General features: G+C 37.7%; 2 protein-coding genes across 2 annotated transcripts in view; one reads left to right on the forward strand and one right to left on the reverse strand.

The window, feature by feature from the left end:
- Positions 1-298: 298 nt before the first annotated feature.
- On the forward strand, positions 299-4301 carry LOC132157381 (epithelial cell adhesion molecule-like). The gene is made up of 10 exons (XM_059566715.1): positions 299-455; positions 598-672; positions 905-1006; positions 1269-1527; positions 1662-1727; positions 1814-1877; positions 1961-2059; positions 2139-2336; positions 3921-3965; positions 4063-4301. The coding sequence occupies exons 2-10, from the start codon at positions 615-617 to the stop codon at positions 4087-4089; spliced, it is 918 nt and encodes a 305-aa protein (XP_059422698.1). The 5' UTR covers positions 299-455; positions 598-614; the 3' UTR covers positions 4090-4301.
- A 1332-nt stretch (positions 4302-5633) lies between these two features.
- The window catches only part of LOC132157376 (pleckstrin homology domain-containing family H member 2-like), a 43342-nt gene continuing 34147 nt past the window's right edge, over positions 5634-14828 (reverse strand). Inside the window, exons 26-30 of the mRNA XM_059566710.1 lie at positions 12349-12491; positions 12136-12265; positions 11968-12051; positions 11743-11880; positions 5634-8986 (exon numbers count right to left, since the gene is read on the reverse strand). Of these exons, the coding sequence (XP_059422693.1) occupies positions 8798-8986; positions 11743-11880; positions 11968-12051; positions 12136-12265; positions 12349-12491 (684 nt within the window). The 3' untranslated portion in view covers positions 5634-8797. The remainder of the gene's footprint in view (positions 8987-11742; positions 11881-11967; positions 12052-12135; positions 12266-12348; positions 12492-14828) is intronic.

Raw genomic sequence — 14828 nt, forward strand, 5'->3', positions numbered from 1 at the left:
ATAGAAATTATAGAAATAGTCTATTAGGCCTATAGCCTATAAACTTGCCAAGTCCTACATCTAATCTCGTTTCTAGTCTTTGTCATATACCTTGCAGCAAATAATGCAGTTTCACCTGGCACCGAGTCTGCACCGAAAATCTTAGAAAAGCTTTACATTTCCAAAATGTTTCCCGACAGTTTTGCGTTCACTCTCGATGCATCAAGTGGACATACAGTACATGGTCATGCGCGGAAAAAGAGGTGAGGTGTTTTAGAGTTAACTCCGCCCATTTGCACCTGAAGCCACGTGACTCAAACAGTTAAACATAATTTGACACCTGTTTCTCGTTTAGACCATCGTTGGCCGGGGAAGAGAGAGGATATCTATGGGATCTATTCGTTATTAAACTAATAAATACTAAAAAAGCGGAATAACTATTTCTGGTTGGATTTCTAGGTTTTCTTAAAGCTTTGGTAAGAAGACTTGCACGTTTTGTTGTTTAGAGGCTGGTTGAATTGCGCGCAGGTCCTGGAGATTAACGCAGGCATCGGTTCCTCGAGCGGAGTGATTTATAACGAAACCGTACCCCCCCCCCCCCCCCCACACACCCCCCAGTTCTCTCTAAAATCAAGATGAAATTTTTAGTCGCCTTGTTTGTTGCTGTGTTAGTGGAAGCGGTCGCCTCAGATTGTAAGTAAAAACTATTTAACCTAAGTTAAAACAATATATTTACATGTAAGTTGTTTAAAAGTAAACTAAATCGGGCTAAACTGTGACAAACCGTTTAATACAATGGCAAACAATACAATGATTCGGGGTCTGGTTTAGTCCTTTTGTGTGGGTGGGTGAGTTTTTCAGCTTCAACCTATCTACCGAATAAAGTTTTAGTGGTTTTAAAACAAAGTTGCCCCCCCCCCAACAGGTTCTTGTACTAATATGAAATGGGCCACATGTGACGGAGACCCATGCCAGTGCACTCTTCAATTCAATAAAACAACCAAGCAACCGATTGATTGCACAAAATGTGAGTTACTTTTATATTTGCTTTTCAAATTTATTTGATCAATAGTTTTATTCGTAACTTTTGGCTCCCTTACTAAAATGTTATTACAACTGTTTTTCTAAATTAAGCTGGTTTTCTAGCTTGTCTCCCAGTCTAGTTTTAGAGGAGTTTTGGTAACTCGACCTAAACTGGCTGAGTTTCAGATTTCCGAGCTCATAACAAACCAGGTGCTTTGTTCCTCCTATCAAGTGTAGTGAACTTCTTCAATTCTCCCTACCCACAGTGATTCCCAAGTGCTTCCTCATGAAAGCGGAGATGTTTCTCATCAGAAACAACAAGTCTGGAAAATTAATTGGTGGGAAGCCGGTAGAAACGGCTTTTGTGGACAATGATGGCATCTATGACCCAGACTGTGAGAATGATGGAAAGTTCAAGGCAGTCCAGTGTAATGGCACTGATGTGTGCTGGTGCGTCAACAGTGCAGGTGTGCGCAGAAGTGACAAGGGAGACAAGAACATCAAGTGTGAGCCTGTGGAGACCTAGTGAGTGCTCTTGTTGTAACCAGGATGTTCTTCTGATGGACACACCTAGCTTGAAGTGTGGCTAGAATAGCACTGCTGTTTGTGGAAGGAAGCAAGACTTGTAAATTCTGATAATGCCATGTTTTCTTCTCTAGTTGGGTTCGTCTGGAACTGAAGCATAAAGATGTGGCTGCGCCAGACGATGTTAACAAATGGAAGATGTACGTTACAATTGATTTCTAGGGTCTTGCTGGAACGTGTGTAACACACATGTCTTGTTTTGCTGATGTTTCTCTATATTTTGCAGTGGGATTGAAAATGCATTACAGGAACGTTACAAGTTGGATAAGAAACTTTTGTCTGACGTTCAGGTAAGCATTTACCATTGTTCTCCAACCCCTTAACTTTGTGATTGTGGTACACGGCCTATCAAAACCCACTTTCTCTTTTCCAGTATGACAAAGCTGGCCGTCTCCTTGTCGTGGATGTGAAAAAGCCTATTGGATCCAGTGATCCAGACCTGTCCCTCATGACTTACTACATGGAGAAGGATGTGAGTCTCGTTATTTCTCAGTTGTAATGCCTGATTTTTATATTTTGTAACTTGTGTGCAAAAATTCATGTCGTCACAGGTCAAAGTTCTGCCCCTCTTTCAAAACGGTCAACCATTTGAAGTCAGTGTTGAGGGGTCCAAGGTGTCCATGGAGAACATCCTGGTGTACTATGTAGATGAAGTGGCACCCACCTTCACTATGCAGAAGCTGACTGGTGGTGTCATTGCTGTCATTGTGGTGGTCAGCTTGATTGTGATTGGTGGACTTCTGGTTATTGTAAGTGCCATTTATTTTGGGGGTTTCATTTAAGTTAGTGTGTGTTTGTTGTCTTAAAGGGATAGTTCACCCAAAAATCATAATTATGTAATTAATAACTTACCCTCATGTTGTTTCAAACCCGTAAGACCTCCGTTTATCTTCGGAACACAGTTTTAAGATATTTTAGATTTAGTCCGAGAGCTCTCAGTCCCTCCATTGAAACTGTGTGTACGGTATACTGTCCATGTCCAGAAAGGTAAGAAAAACATCAAAGTAGTCCATGTGACATCAGAGGGTCAGTTAGAAGCATCGAAAATGCATTTTGGTCCAAAAATAGCAAAACGACGACTTTATTCAGCATTGTCTTCTCTTCCGTGTCTGTTGTGTGAGAGAATTCAAAACAAAGCAGTCTGGATATCCGGTTCGCGAACGAATCATTCAGTTCACAAAATCGAACTGAATAGTTTTAAACGGTCCGCATCTCCAATAAGCATTAATCCACAAATGACTTAAGCTGTTAACTTTTTTTAATGTGGCTGACACTCCCTCTGAGTTCAAACAAACCAATATCCCGGAGTAATTCATTTACTCAAACAGTACACTGACTGAACTGCTGTGAAGAGAGAACTGAAGATGAACACCGAGTCAGATAAGAAGAATCGAGGAGCTGATGATACTGCGCATGTGTGATTCAGTTTAAAGCAGACTGACACACAGAGCGCCTGAACCGAACTGATTCTTTTGGTGATTGATTCTGAACTGATTCTGTGCTAATGTTATGAGCGCGGGTAAACCGAAGGCTTGAGTCAAGGGCAGTCATCGCAAATGACGCCATTACGTCGAGCGCAAAAGAACCGGTGAACAGTTTTCTTCAACCGGTTTATTGAATCAAACTGTCCGAAAGAACTACTGGTGATATGAAAACCGATGCAACCGGTTCTTGACTCGTGAACGAGTCAGTCTTTTGTTCGTTATCTGGCTCGGCTTGGTGTTCATCTTCAGTTCTCTCTTCACAGCAGTTCAGTCAGTGTACTGTTTGAGTGCATGCATTACTCCAGGATTTTGGTTTGTTTGAACTCCGAGGGAGTGTCAGCCACACTAAAAAAGTTAACAGCTTAAGTCATTTATTAATATGGATTAATGCATATTAGAGATGCAAACCGCTTAAAACGATTCAGTTCGATTTGGTGAACTGAATGATTCGTTCGCGAACCCGATATGACAAACTGCTTTGTTTTGAACTCTCTCACAACAGACACAGAAGAGAAGACAATGCTGAATAAAGTCGTCGTTTTTGCTATTTTTGGACAAATGTATTTTCGATGCTTCAAAAAATTCTAACCGACCCTCTGATGTCACATGGACTACTTTGATGTTTTTCTTACCTCTCTGGACATGGACAGTATACCGTACACACAGTTTCAATGGAGGGACTGAGAGCTCTGACTAAATCTAAAATATCTTAAACTGTGTTGCGAAGATAACCCGTAAGACCTCTTGTTTTGGAACAACATGAGGGTAAGTTATTAATTACATAATTTTGCTATCTGGGTGAACTAACCCTTTAACTGTTTCTCCCCTTGGTGTTTTTTTTTTTTTTAGTTCTTCATCGCACGGCGACAGAAGGCCCAGTACTTCAAAGCACCGGTTGGTTCATTTACTTCCGTATGATCCAAACTGTGTGGTTCTTTCCCAAAATGAGGCGAGCTTTTGTGTTTTGACACATTTCCTTCTGTTCTTGTAGCCCAGAGAGATGGAGACCTTGTCTTAAAGCTACTGATGACGTCTGACACTGGGAGGTGCCTCATGCTGAAGCTTATACCTGCTCTACATTTGCGCGTGACGTTTATTAGAAACTAAGTGTCTGTAACATGCGAAGTACAGTTTGATTTTAATTGCTACACTTTGCTATTTAATGAGGGCTTATTTTCAATTTGATCAATGTTTTAACACTGTAGTTTGTGACTTGTAAGTTTTAATAAAGTTTTTTTTGTTAAACTTGTCATGAAAGTCTTTAATATTCTGGGATGTGGCAGCTGAACTAGTTGTATGGTAGTCTTGATAAATCAATCCTTTCATGTATAGAGATGTATTGGTGTTAAATGAAAAGGATTATCCTAGCACAAAACAATTCATAGCTTTTGTGTCTAACCACATGATTTGTCCTTTTCAGCCCAGGGCAAGCAGTTGAGCTGCACATATTCTCTGCCTTAGATTTTCCATAATTCAAATCTGAACGGAGCTTTGTTGAATGGGAATAGTTTTAGTGTGACAACACATGTCAACATTTAAGTGATGCAGTGTCTGCGTTGCCATACTACTTCCTGTGAACGTGAGAATTCTGGTTTTTGATTACAGGTTAAAAAATAAAAAAAAATAAAAAAATATTAATCTGCAATAAATGATAAATGCTTGCACTAAAAACTGGTATGATTATGACAGCAAAATAACATGCCAGTTTGCATTATGTAGCATAACAGACTGGTTTTGTACAGTTAATAGTGGAAGCTTTGGGTAATGTGAGTTAAAAATTGTGGCATGTGCATTATGCACTTTATTTTTTTTACTTCTAAGCTTGTCTAAAGATACAGGGCCTGTAGGGTCTAAAAATAGACCCCTGAAACCTGTGCATTTTTACAAACCTTTTTTGTTCTTCCAAAATGTGAAACAAAAAGGCTGTTCATTAACCCGTAGCCACTGACCATTCAAGTGCACAGAAAGACTAATAATTAAACCCATGCGAGATTGTTTTTGAAATAGAATTCAGACCTGTTCCTCAAGTTTCGGGCAACAAAGTTAATATCATTTTGTTATGACTTGTGCAGAGGTCTGTCTAACAAAGACTGCCACCTCCTGTCATGAACCAGGAAGCTGTGTTTACTCATATTCTGTTTGAGTTTGTCAGGTTTTAACAGGCACATTAATGAATGACCAACGTATTTGTATTGAAAAGCTTTCCCACACTTGCTAATGGCACAAGTTACAATGTGTACAGCAGATGCTCTGCCAGATGTTGCTACATTCATTTTGTGTGACCTAATGACATTTATCAAGCTTTTAAAGTGGCATAAGTCAACATTAAATCAGATTTCTTTCTTTTTCCAAGAGAAATCTCCAAACAATAGTATGGCTTTCATCTAGTTGCCCAGTTTATTTCCCAGAGGAGCCTTGAGCGTTTGTTTCTCAAACTCGTAGAGATGTGGTTGAGTGGACCACACATTGCCCTCCCCATCTGCAATCTGGAAGTCACACAGACTCTGTCTCTGTGTTTCCATGGCAGAAAAGGAGGGATTAAATGACAAAAGCCTATCAGATGAGTGTGGGTCACAGAGGAGGGACATTTTCACAAGGATGGTTCACAGTCACCTGTTTCAGTTCACAGTCAACAGTGCTTATAAATTATTTAATAGCAGTAGGCTACACTAAACTCCCACAATACCTTTTAAACAAGTCAGTGTTTGGGTTTAGAATATATAAGTCATCATCTTAAGTAGTTTTGATATTTAAGGTGTTTATGTAGATCACTAGATACTCTGCATTCATGCTGTAATAATAATATGTGTCAGGGCTGGTAAACACAAAAGGTAGAGGATGACTAAACTTGGTAGATTACAAAGGGTGAATGGCTCCAAGTAACATACCAATGTAATCGATTAATATAGTTTAATCAGAGTAATGATGTGAGGCAGTCTGCCAGCAGAACAAAAAGAAATGTTCCTATAAAAGCAACTCTTGCCAAATGGGAGGTTGTGACATGTGGAGGATATCCGGTGTTTCATTTCAATGGATTACTGGGGAAATATCCATAAGTGAAGAAACTGAGGCAACACAACAACATAGTCCCTTGAGTGATATGTCAACGAGTTTCATCATCAGAACACTGATGGCAAGAAACCAAACAATCATTCACATCCTGTACAGTTTATTCTCCCACCCAGTCTCTTATTGTTGAATAAATGATATTACATGGCATACACAGTCATAATTCGCCGAACTGTAGCTGTGTTGAATTGATGAAAAGTATATTTATTATAGGTAAACTGCTATTTAAGAAGTTTAAACTGATCCAAAAGTGACATAAAGGATATTAATAATGTTGGAAAATAATGAAATAATTCCAATTTAAATAAATGCCTTTCATTTTAAATTTCTATTCTTCAAAGAATCATGCTTTGAAGCAGCATTAAATGTTTCCTGATCAGCAAATCAGCATTTTAGAATAATTTCGTAAGGATCATGTGACACTGAAGACTGAAAATACAGCTTTCCATCACAGGAAAAAAAAAAAAATGTGTTAAAAATTATTAAAAATAGAAAACTTCTATTTTTAATTTTGTAATAATATTTGACATTACCACTTTTGATTAAATAAATGCAGCCTTGGTGAGCATAAGAGATTAATGACTCCAAACTTTTGAAAAGAAGAGTACTAACATAAACATAAAGATTTTTTTTTCTTTTTAAACAAGGACATTTATTTAAAGCTGCATAATGGGTCATTATAGAAAATACACTTTAGAAATAAATAAATACAATTTGCTATGACATTATCTGTCACAGTGTCACTTGTTCAATGATGTATAATGCTTCGCCATTCCAAAACAACAACAAAAAACAAAACCTTCCAGTTTCTATTTCCTGCAGTGAATTTTTTTATGAATCTCACACCCCATATTCATTACACCAGTACAATATGTCCTCTCAAAAACACCTCAGCCGTCCTACAGTATATGACTCCATGTTGGCTTTCAAAGACCACACATATTTTTTGTAATGCACTTCCTGTTTTATCATAATCCGTGCATTCCTTCTACATGCTTCAACATGCTAAATGTGAGATTTAATATAATGACGGAAGGAAATTTTGTGTTTTGCGTTTCTCTATTTCTTGTAGGATTGGGCGATTTTTCTGATTTTTTTTTTTTTTAAGTATTTTTCTTGTGTTATTTCTGAATATATATAATATGTATAAAACACGTTTCTACAAGATGTAGTTTATGCATCTTTTCTGCAAAGACATTTAAAGGTGCTGTATGTAAGTTTTTGACTCTACGAAAGCATAAAAATACTATATGTTTGCAGATATTTAAGAAACATGCTAAGTTAGATGTGCGTTCAGGGCCAGAATGTCTGTCTTTGTTATGGTTTGTGAAACCCATCCACTGCCAGTTTACCCAATTGTTTTTCAGCACCCGGGCTTGCCATTTGATGGAAAACACAGCGTGTTTTATTTCATTCAACGCCAAGTACACGTTCCTGTTTGTGTCGTCAATCTGGCAACTTGCATATGCATCAAGTCTGAGGAGGAGGGGCCAGGTGAAAAAACCCTCTCCAATATTTTTTAAATTTGGACTGCAATACTTAGTTCAACCACTCAGTGTCAATCATACATACAGCACCTTTAAGTTATTTGTTTAACATTTACATCATGTTGTCAGCTTCATGTGTGCTGCACTTGGAATAGAATTTTCTTTAACAAGAGGGTTAATAAAGAACAAGATACTTGAATCATGTTGCAGTTAAATTTTCAATTTGACTAGTTTAAAATTGTAAAAAAAATCGAGAAGTGGTCAAACGTTCTGAATAATTGAATTTATTCTTGCCATATCTTCTTCAAAAAAAGATTGTTGGTAAGCCCTGAAAAATAAACGCCGCTAAAATTAAAGTAGTTGGGTGAAAGAAAAGTGAAGAACGGCTCTGGCCATATTTCATTCCTAACTCAAATTATTATTATTATTCTTTTTTGGCTTAGGGAAAACTTAAGATCCTTTGAAATTTTCTTGACATTTATGCACATTCCAACCAAAACATTGCATTACCATAATTCATGGATCAAATTAAAAGACACCAATACAGTACAAACCTCTGTCTAATTGTAAAAGTCAGCATAAATTAATAAATTACACAGTGTTTTGTACAGCATTGTTGTTTTTTTAACACACACACATACATACTATACATATGAGAACTGAGAATGTGCATTATAAAAACACTTTCAAAACGTACAATGTCTGGACAAAACATGTTAATGACTATTTGGTGGTAAATGGCATAAAAATATGCCATAGTGCAAACAAACAAAAACAAAAGTAGTACACTGCTATTTGCAAAGTACTATTTGTTTTGATTATTTTTTGGGGTGGAACATGACTTGGACATTCATGAGAAATTTGAGAACTACTGTCAGTCATGTCGCACCTGCTCTGGGTGTGTGTTCACGGAGTGTGTGTGTTCACTGCTGTGTGTGTGTGCACTTAGGATGGGTTAAATGCAGAGCACAAATTCTGAGTATGGGTCACCATACTTGGCCACAAGCCACTTCACTTTCACTTTTTCACTTATTAGATTCCTTTGATGTGAAGTGGTGTATTGTAAATCTGGTATTGGACACTAGCCAGGGATTTTGAACTGGGATCAATTAGTGAACTAAGGAATGGTCTGAGGTATTTCCTAAGTGAACACCAACACATGCTGTATACTTAAAGCAGGGTGGGTGCTTTGCTGGGTCTGCAGGCGGCTGGAGGAGACTTGCTCCTCGATTCCTTGCTCTTCTTCATCTCTCCAGGTAGAGCCAGCAGCAGGGCCGGGGCGGACAGGTGGTGCGATGCTGCTTTTCGTTGTTGTGTGCAGTTAATGTAGCTGGCTATGAGCAATGTCATGTCTCGAACCTAAACAACACAAGAAAGAAGAGAAATGCAGTGAGTCACACTATTCATAGATTTCATGTGACGTCACAATAACCTAAACTTTTTCAATCTAAACTTTGACGAGCAACACTCTGCAAACAAACAGATGAGGAAGAGAAGGATGATGGTCCAGTGCATACAAGGAGAAAGCTTTGTAGTTTTAGTTTCCACATTCTTCTTTTTATGAATGCAACTGAATGTAATTACGTCAAGGATGTAAGAGTGAAGAGGATTTGTTTGTACTATTGCTATTATAATTCTATAGAAGATCGTTCTTTTCAAATAATCTCAATTAACTAAATATATAAGCTAGTCGCAGTATTTTTTATGATGTTAATGATAAATATAAATATACTTATGATGTGAACAGTTGTGCTGCTTAATATCTTTCAGAAACCATGATATATATATATTAGGGGTGTAACGCGTATTCGTATTGAACCGTTCGGTACGAGGCTTTCGGTTCGGTACGCGGTACGCATTATGGACCGAACGGTTCGTTGGACTAATTAATTATATTTGGAAAATAAAAAAAATTGTGAAATATAATGATATGCGTTCAACAAGGTAGCCCAATAACCCAAACGACGTAGCAGGCAACGCCCCTGACACCCCGAAGAAGAAAAAAACACCAACTTATATGTTTATGTTAGGCTACTCAGTCAGGCGCTCGCTCACTCAGTACACGCTGAAGGCTCGGTGCAAAATGGCCAATGCGTTTAACAGACCAGAAATAGAAGATCCTCCAATAACCAACAGGTCTGGTGTTTGGGTGCACTTTGGATTCCCTGTAAGCTATAATGGTGATGGCAAGAGAGTGGTGGATAAAAACAACAACGATATGTCACATCTAGGGTACACCAGCGGGAATACAAAAAAAAAAAAAAACACCAGCGGGAATACTTGAAACATGTCAACTCATTTACGCCGACATCACCTTAGTGTGTCAGTATCTGGGAAAAGACGGAAAAAAGAGAAACATACATGCAACAAACTATCCCCGCAGCATTTAGACAGACATTTCCAACGGATTCAAACAGGGCAAAAGACATCACCACGGCGATTGGTAGGCTACATTTACATTATAGCCGCGGATATGAGACCTTACTATTTACCATTCATTCTATCATCACCATTATAGCTTACAGGGAATCCAAAGTGCACCCAAACACCAGACCTGTTGGTTATTGGAGGATCTTCTATTTCTGGTCTGTTAAACGCATTAGCCATTTTGCAACGAGCCTTCAGCGCGTACTGAGTGAGCGAGCGCCTTACTCTGTAGTGGAAAACGTAAGTTTTAAGAACATGCTTAATGTAATTGAGCCCCGTTACAATATTCCTTCACGAGCCCATTTCAGACAGACCGTAATTCCTGCTTTGTTCCAAAAAACATAAGGCCTTTAGAGAACCAATTGAGTAAAAACACACTCAATATATAGAGTTATAGAGTGCCATATAAAAAGTTACATCTTTGTATTTGTTCATAACTACTACAATAATATAACATTTTCATTTTTTTTTTATAAGGAGCTGTTTTTGTTTTATACAGTATGCTGCTAAGAAAACACCATAGAAGATGGGTAAAGAATAGCTCCATCATTGTTCAATGTAAAAAAAAAAAAAAATTGTTAGTTTTAATAAATAAAACATTTTTTAAAAATCAAGGAAATTTATCTGCTTTTTTCTTTTTGCTGTATCTAAAACGTACCGAACCGTGACACCAGTGTATTGTATCGAACCGAACCGTGAATTTTGTGAACCGTTACACCCCTAATATATATATATATATATATATATATATATATATATATATATATATATATATATATATATATATATATATATATATATATATATATATATATATATATATATATACAGTACAGACCAAAGGTTTGGACACACCTTCTCATTCAAAGAGTTTTCTTTATTTTCATGACTATGAAAATTGTAGAGTCACACTGAAGGCATCAAGGGCTATTTGACCAAGAAGGAGAGTGATGGGGTGCTGCGCCAGATGACCTGGCCTCCACAGTCACCGGACCTGAACCCAATCGAGATGGTTTAGGGGTGAGCTGGACCACAGACTGAAGGCAAAAGGGCCAACAAGTGCTAAGCATCTCTCGGGGAACTCCTTCAAGACTGTTGGAAGACCATTTCAGGTGACTACCTCTTGAAGCTCATCAAGAGAATGCCAAGAGTGCAAAGCAGTAATCAAAGCAAAAGGTGGCAACTTTGAAGAACCTACAATATGACATATTTTCAGTTGTTTCACACTTTTTTGTTATGTATATAATTCCATATATAATTCCACATGTGTTAATTCATAGTTTTGATGCCTTCAGTGTGAATCTACAATTTTCATAGTCATGAAAATAAAGAAAACTCTTTGAATGAGAAGGTGTGTCCAAACATTTGGTCTGTACTGTATGTTTTTCAGGATTCTTAAAGGGATGCTCCACTCAAAAATTGAAGTCGAGTCGTCAAGTCGAGGGTAAGTAAATGATAACAGAATTTTCATTTTTGGGCGAACTAGACCTTTAATTAAAAAGAAAGTCTGATCGATTGTAATGTGTCTTTGCTGCGTGAAAGTATTCATTTCTTACCCCAGACTTCAAACAGTAGTGTAAAACCTGAATATTTCATATCATTTTCACACTTATTACAACTGTCCCCACAGTTGGCATTTCCACAACAACAAAAACAAAAAGACTCATTTAAGAGAGCTAAATACCTACCTTTGACGGGGCCATGGCAAACAGATGCTTCTCTGCAGACTTATCTTTGGATTTGTTTGTGCCAGAACTCAGCATGAAGTCCTGACCGCACGCTCCAAATGTCACAATGCTTTTATAAGGGTAGGACGCAAGGACTTTCTAGAAAACAAGTGGAGAAAACTCAACTTAGCTCTTCACTAACAACATGAAGTCATTTGGCAATAATTTGAAACTGTGTTCGCTTACTACAGAGCTGAAATCTAGCATGCTGACTCCATCTTCATGTACTGCCAGCCAAACACGCAAGTTCTTCTGTGATGGAGTCATGAACTGCAGGGAGAAAGAAATCAGGATTTACACTATTTTGAGTATTTGAACTGTACACATCGCCTTTAGCCTCAAAGGGACACTCACCTCAGCCTCAAATAGCTTGGCTCCAAAAAATGACCACTTGCGAGCCACGGTTAGGTAAATTCGTATGCACTCTGATGAACTCCGACCCCTCAGAGATGCCCATCGGGCAGAGAGCCTCTGCAGCAACTGCCTGAGAAAATGTGTGTTTCAGTGCGTACGAGGGCCAAACAGATTCTTCGTGTTCATATTTGAGATTATGTCATGCACAGATACCTCATCTGTTCCTCAGTGCAGGAGTGTCGGTAGTGCTTCGGGTAGAAGCGCTCTAGAACCTGTTTCAGGGTCTGGTTAGATTTGTTATGTGCAGCTCCTGAAGCTCCTGGACTAAATGGACGCTCAAAGTCCCCAAACTCCACCTGTATGACACAAAAATGTATATATATATATATATATATAAGATATTATGTTTACTTAAGAAAATGAAGTGTTTTTTGGAAGGAGACATTATTTCTCTTACATTTAAGCACATTTCTTCTCAAATTATCATTACTGTAATGTGCAATTAGAGAGAGCTTTGGTGCCGGAAGTAAATTTCCCATTCATTTCTCCCATTGACTTTCGGAAAAATCCGTATCTAAAGAGTTTTAGAGCATGTGTGAGGATAACCAGCTACGGCTGAACTCATAAGCATATAACATATTGCGAGTGAAAAAATTAAGAGAAAATCCAAAAAAAGTCAAAGGTACAAGACTGTGTACATATTTTCATTTCTAGTGAAGGAACTACTCATCCCATAAACCACCGCACCTCACTGAAGTCGACTGAAGCCACAACCGCGAACTAGCCTTTTGAGCGACTTCAAATCTGACGTTGGCCGCTCAAACTTTTTCCTCCAATGAATTTTATTTTATATAGTGAATGTGCAGTAATAGCAGTTCTTTCAGTATTAATCGTGTAAACAGTGTTGGGGAGTAACTAGTTACATGTAACGGCGTTACGTAATTTAATTACAAAATTATTGTAACTGTAATTAGTTACAGTTACTAAGAAAAAATGAGTAATTAAATTACAGTTACTTATGAAATTTTGAACGATTACAAAGTGGATTACATTTGAATATTTACACACATCCACATACAGATTTAACTGATTTCTTTCCCAAATTGCACTGACTATTCTGAGACATACCGCCCTAATAATTTCCGGGATGCGGAAACACAAGTCTAGTTTGTAGAATCCAGTCATAAAAACGGAATGCCTAATGCGGACGGAATATGGCACATTTTGGATGACTAAATCAAAAGTAGGTCAGTACACTTGAATCAAAACATGACTTGGACTAGTGTCTGTGAATATTAAGCCCCAAAAATGCAATATATGACTTGCACATTCTGCGTGTCTGTGGAAATCAGGCGCGGACTGGACACCGGGAGAACCGGGACAATTCCCGGTGGCCTGGCAGCCGATTTTGCCCGCTATTTTAATATCATTATTTTATAATAGCCTGCCGAATGTACTAAAGCGATCATTTGCGAATCCGCCATTTGATAATTAAATCTCTAATAAATCAGGAAGTGTTAGTCATGACTCGCACGCTCTCCGCGCCTCCGCCAAACGGTTTGGATCAGACTCCGAGTAATCAATGCGAGAGAGAGAGAGAGAGAGAGAGAGAGAGAGAGAGAGAGAGAGAGAGAGAATAGAGTGGACAGCTGGAGCAGAGAAGCAGAACTATACTGTTCAGGGTTTCAGGTCAGTTTCATCTGTAAAGATGCTTTTTTGTCTTTGTTTTTTTATTTATTTAATCAAGCAGCAGCACGTTGCTCATCAGTCATCACTCAAAATAGGCTACTATATAAAGGACATCATTATTATCTGTTGTAATGTTACAGTAGTAATTTAGCTGAAAAACAATCAGATTTTTTTTATAGGTTTAGGGGGAGCTACGGACAGACAACAACACAACCCTTACGGAAATTAAATTTTTAATATATTACTATAAATCCAGAGAAAATAGTTACTATTGTTTAACTGTGGTAACCAAAAATTTAAAATGATTTTACAAATTGAGTTATTTAAAAATAAATACAAATCCATTTGCAAAAAACAAAACAAAACAAGGTTATTGTATAGGCTAAAAAAAGCATGGTCAATTTTTGTAAGGGAAAAACATGACTCGTGTACAGTATTAGGATTTTTCTATAAAGATATTGTAGTATTGTAGAGTATTGTATTGTAAAGTATAGTTTTGTTCAATCTTGAGTATTAAAGTCATGAGAGAGATGGATAACAGGGCAAAATAAAGAGACTGAAGAGAAAAATGGAAGTGAAGGTGCAGTTCAGGAGAGAACTTTTAATTATTTTGCATGTCCCCAAATTAAAGATTTAAACCTTTTTTTATCTCAGGTCCATACCAAAAATAGTTTTGTCCATGAATTTGTTTGTATGAGTTTGAATTTTCCAGTCTGAATTTTTTTCCCAGTCCGCCCCTCCTGTAAATTAATGGCAAAGACATGGTTTCATTTACTACACATAGGCCTACTGAAGCTCGCAGTGTTTTCAACCTCTGCTGTCTCAATATAGGAGTACACGAGCACATAAACATAATTTCTAGAACTGCTCTGTGTCACTTCATGTGCATTTTACTTATTTTGAGAAAACTATCATCATACAAAGAGACAGCAGTTTAAAAAAACACCAATGTTTCAGGAGTTTAGTACACAGAATACGTCACATGCTTATTAGATAACTGTATT

The sequence above is a fragment of the Carassius carassius genome, chromosome 14 (genome assembly GCF_963082965.1).
Source record: "Carassius carassius chromosome 14, fCarCar2.1, whole genome shotgun sequence".
Taxonomy (NCBI): domain Eukaryota; kingdom Metazoa; phylum Chordata; class Actinopteri; order Cypriniformes; family Cyprinidae; genus Carassius; species Carassius carassius.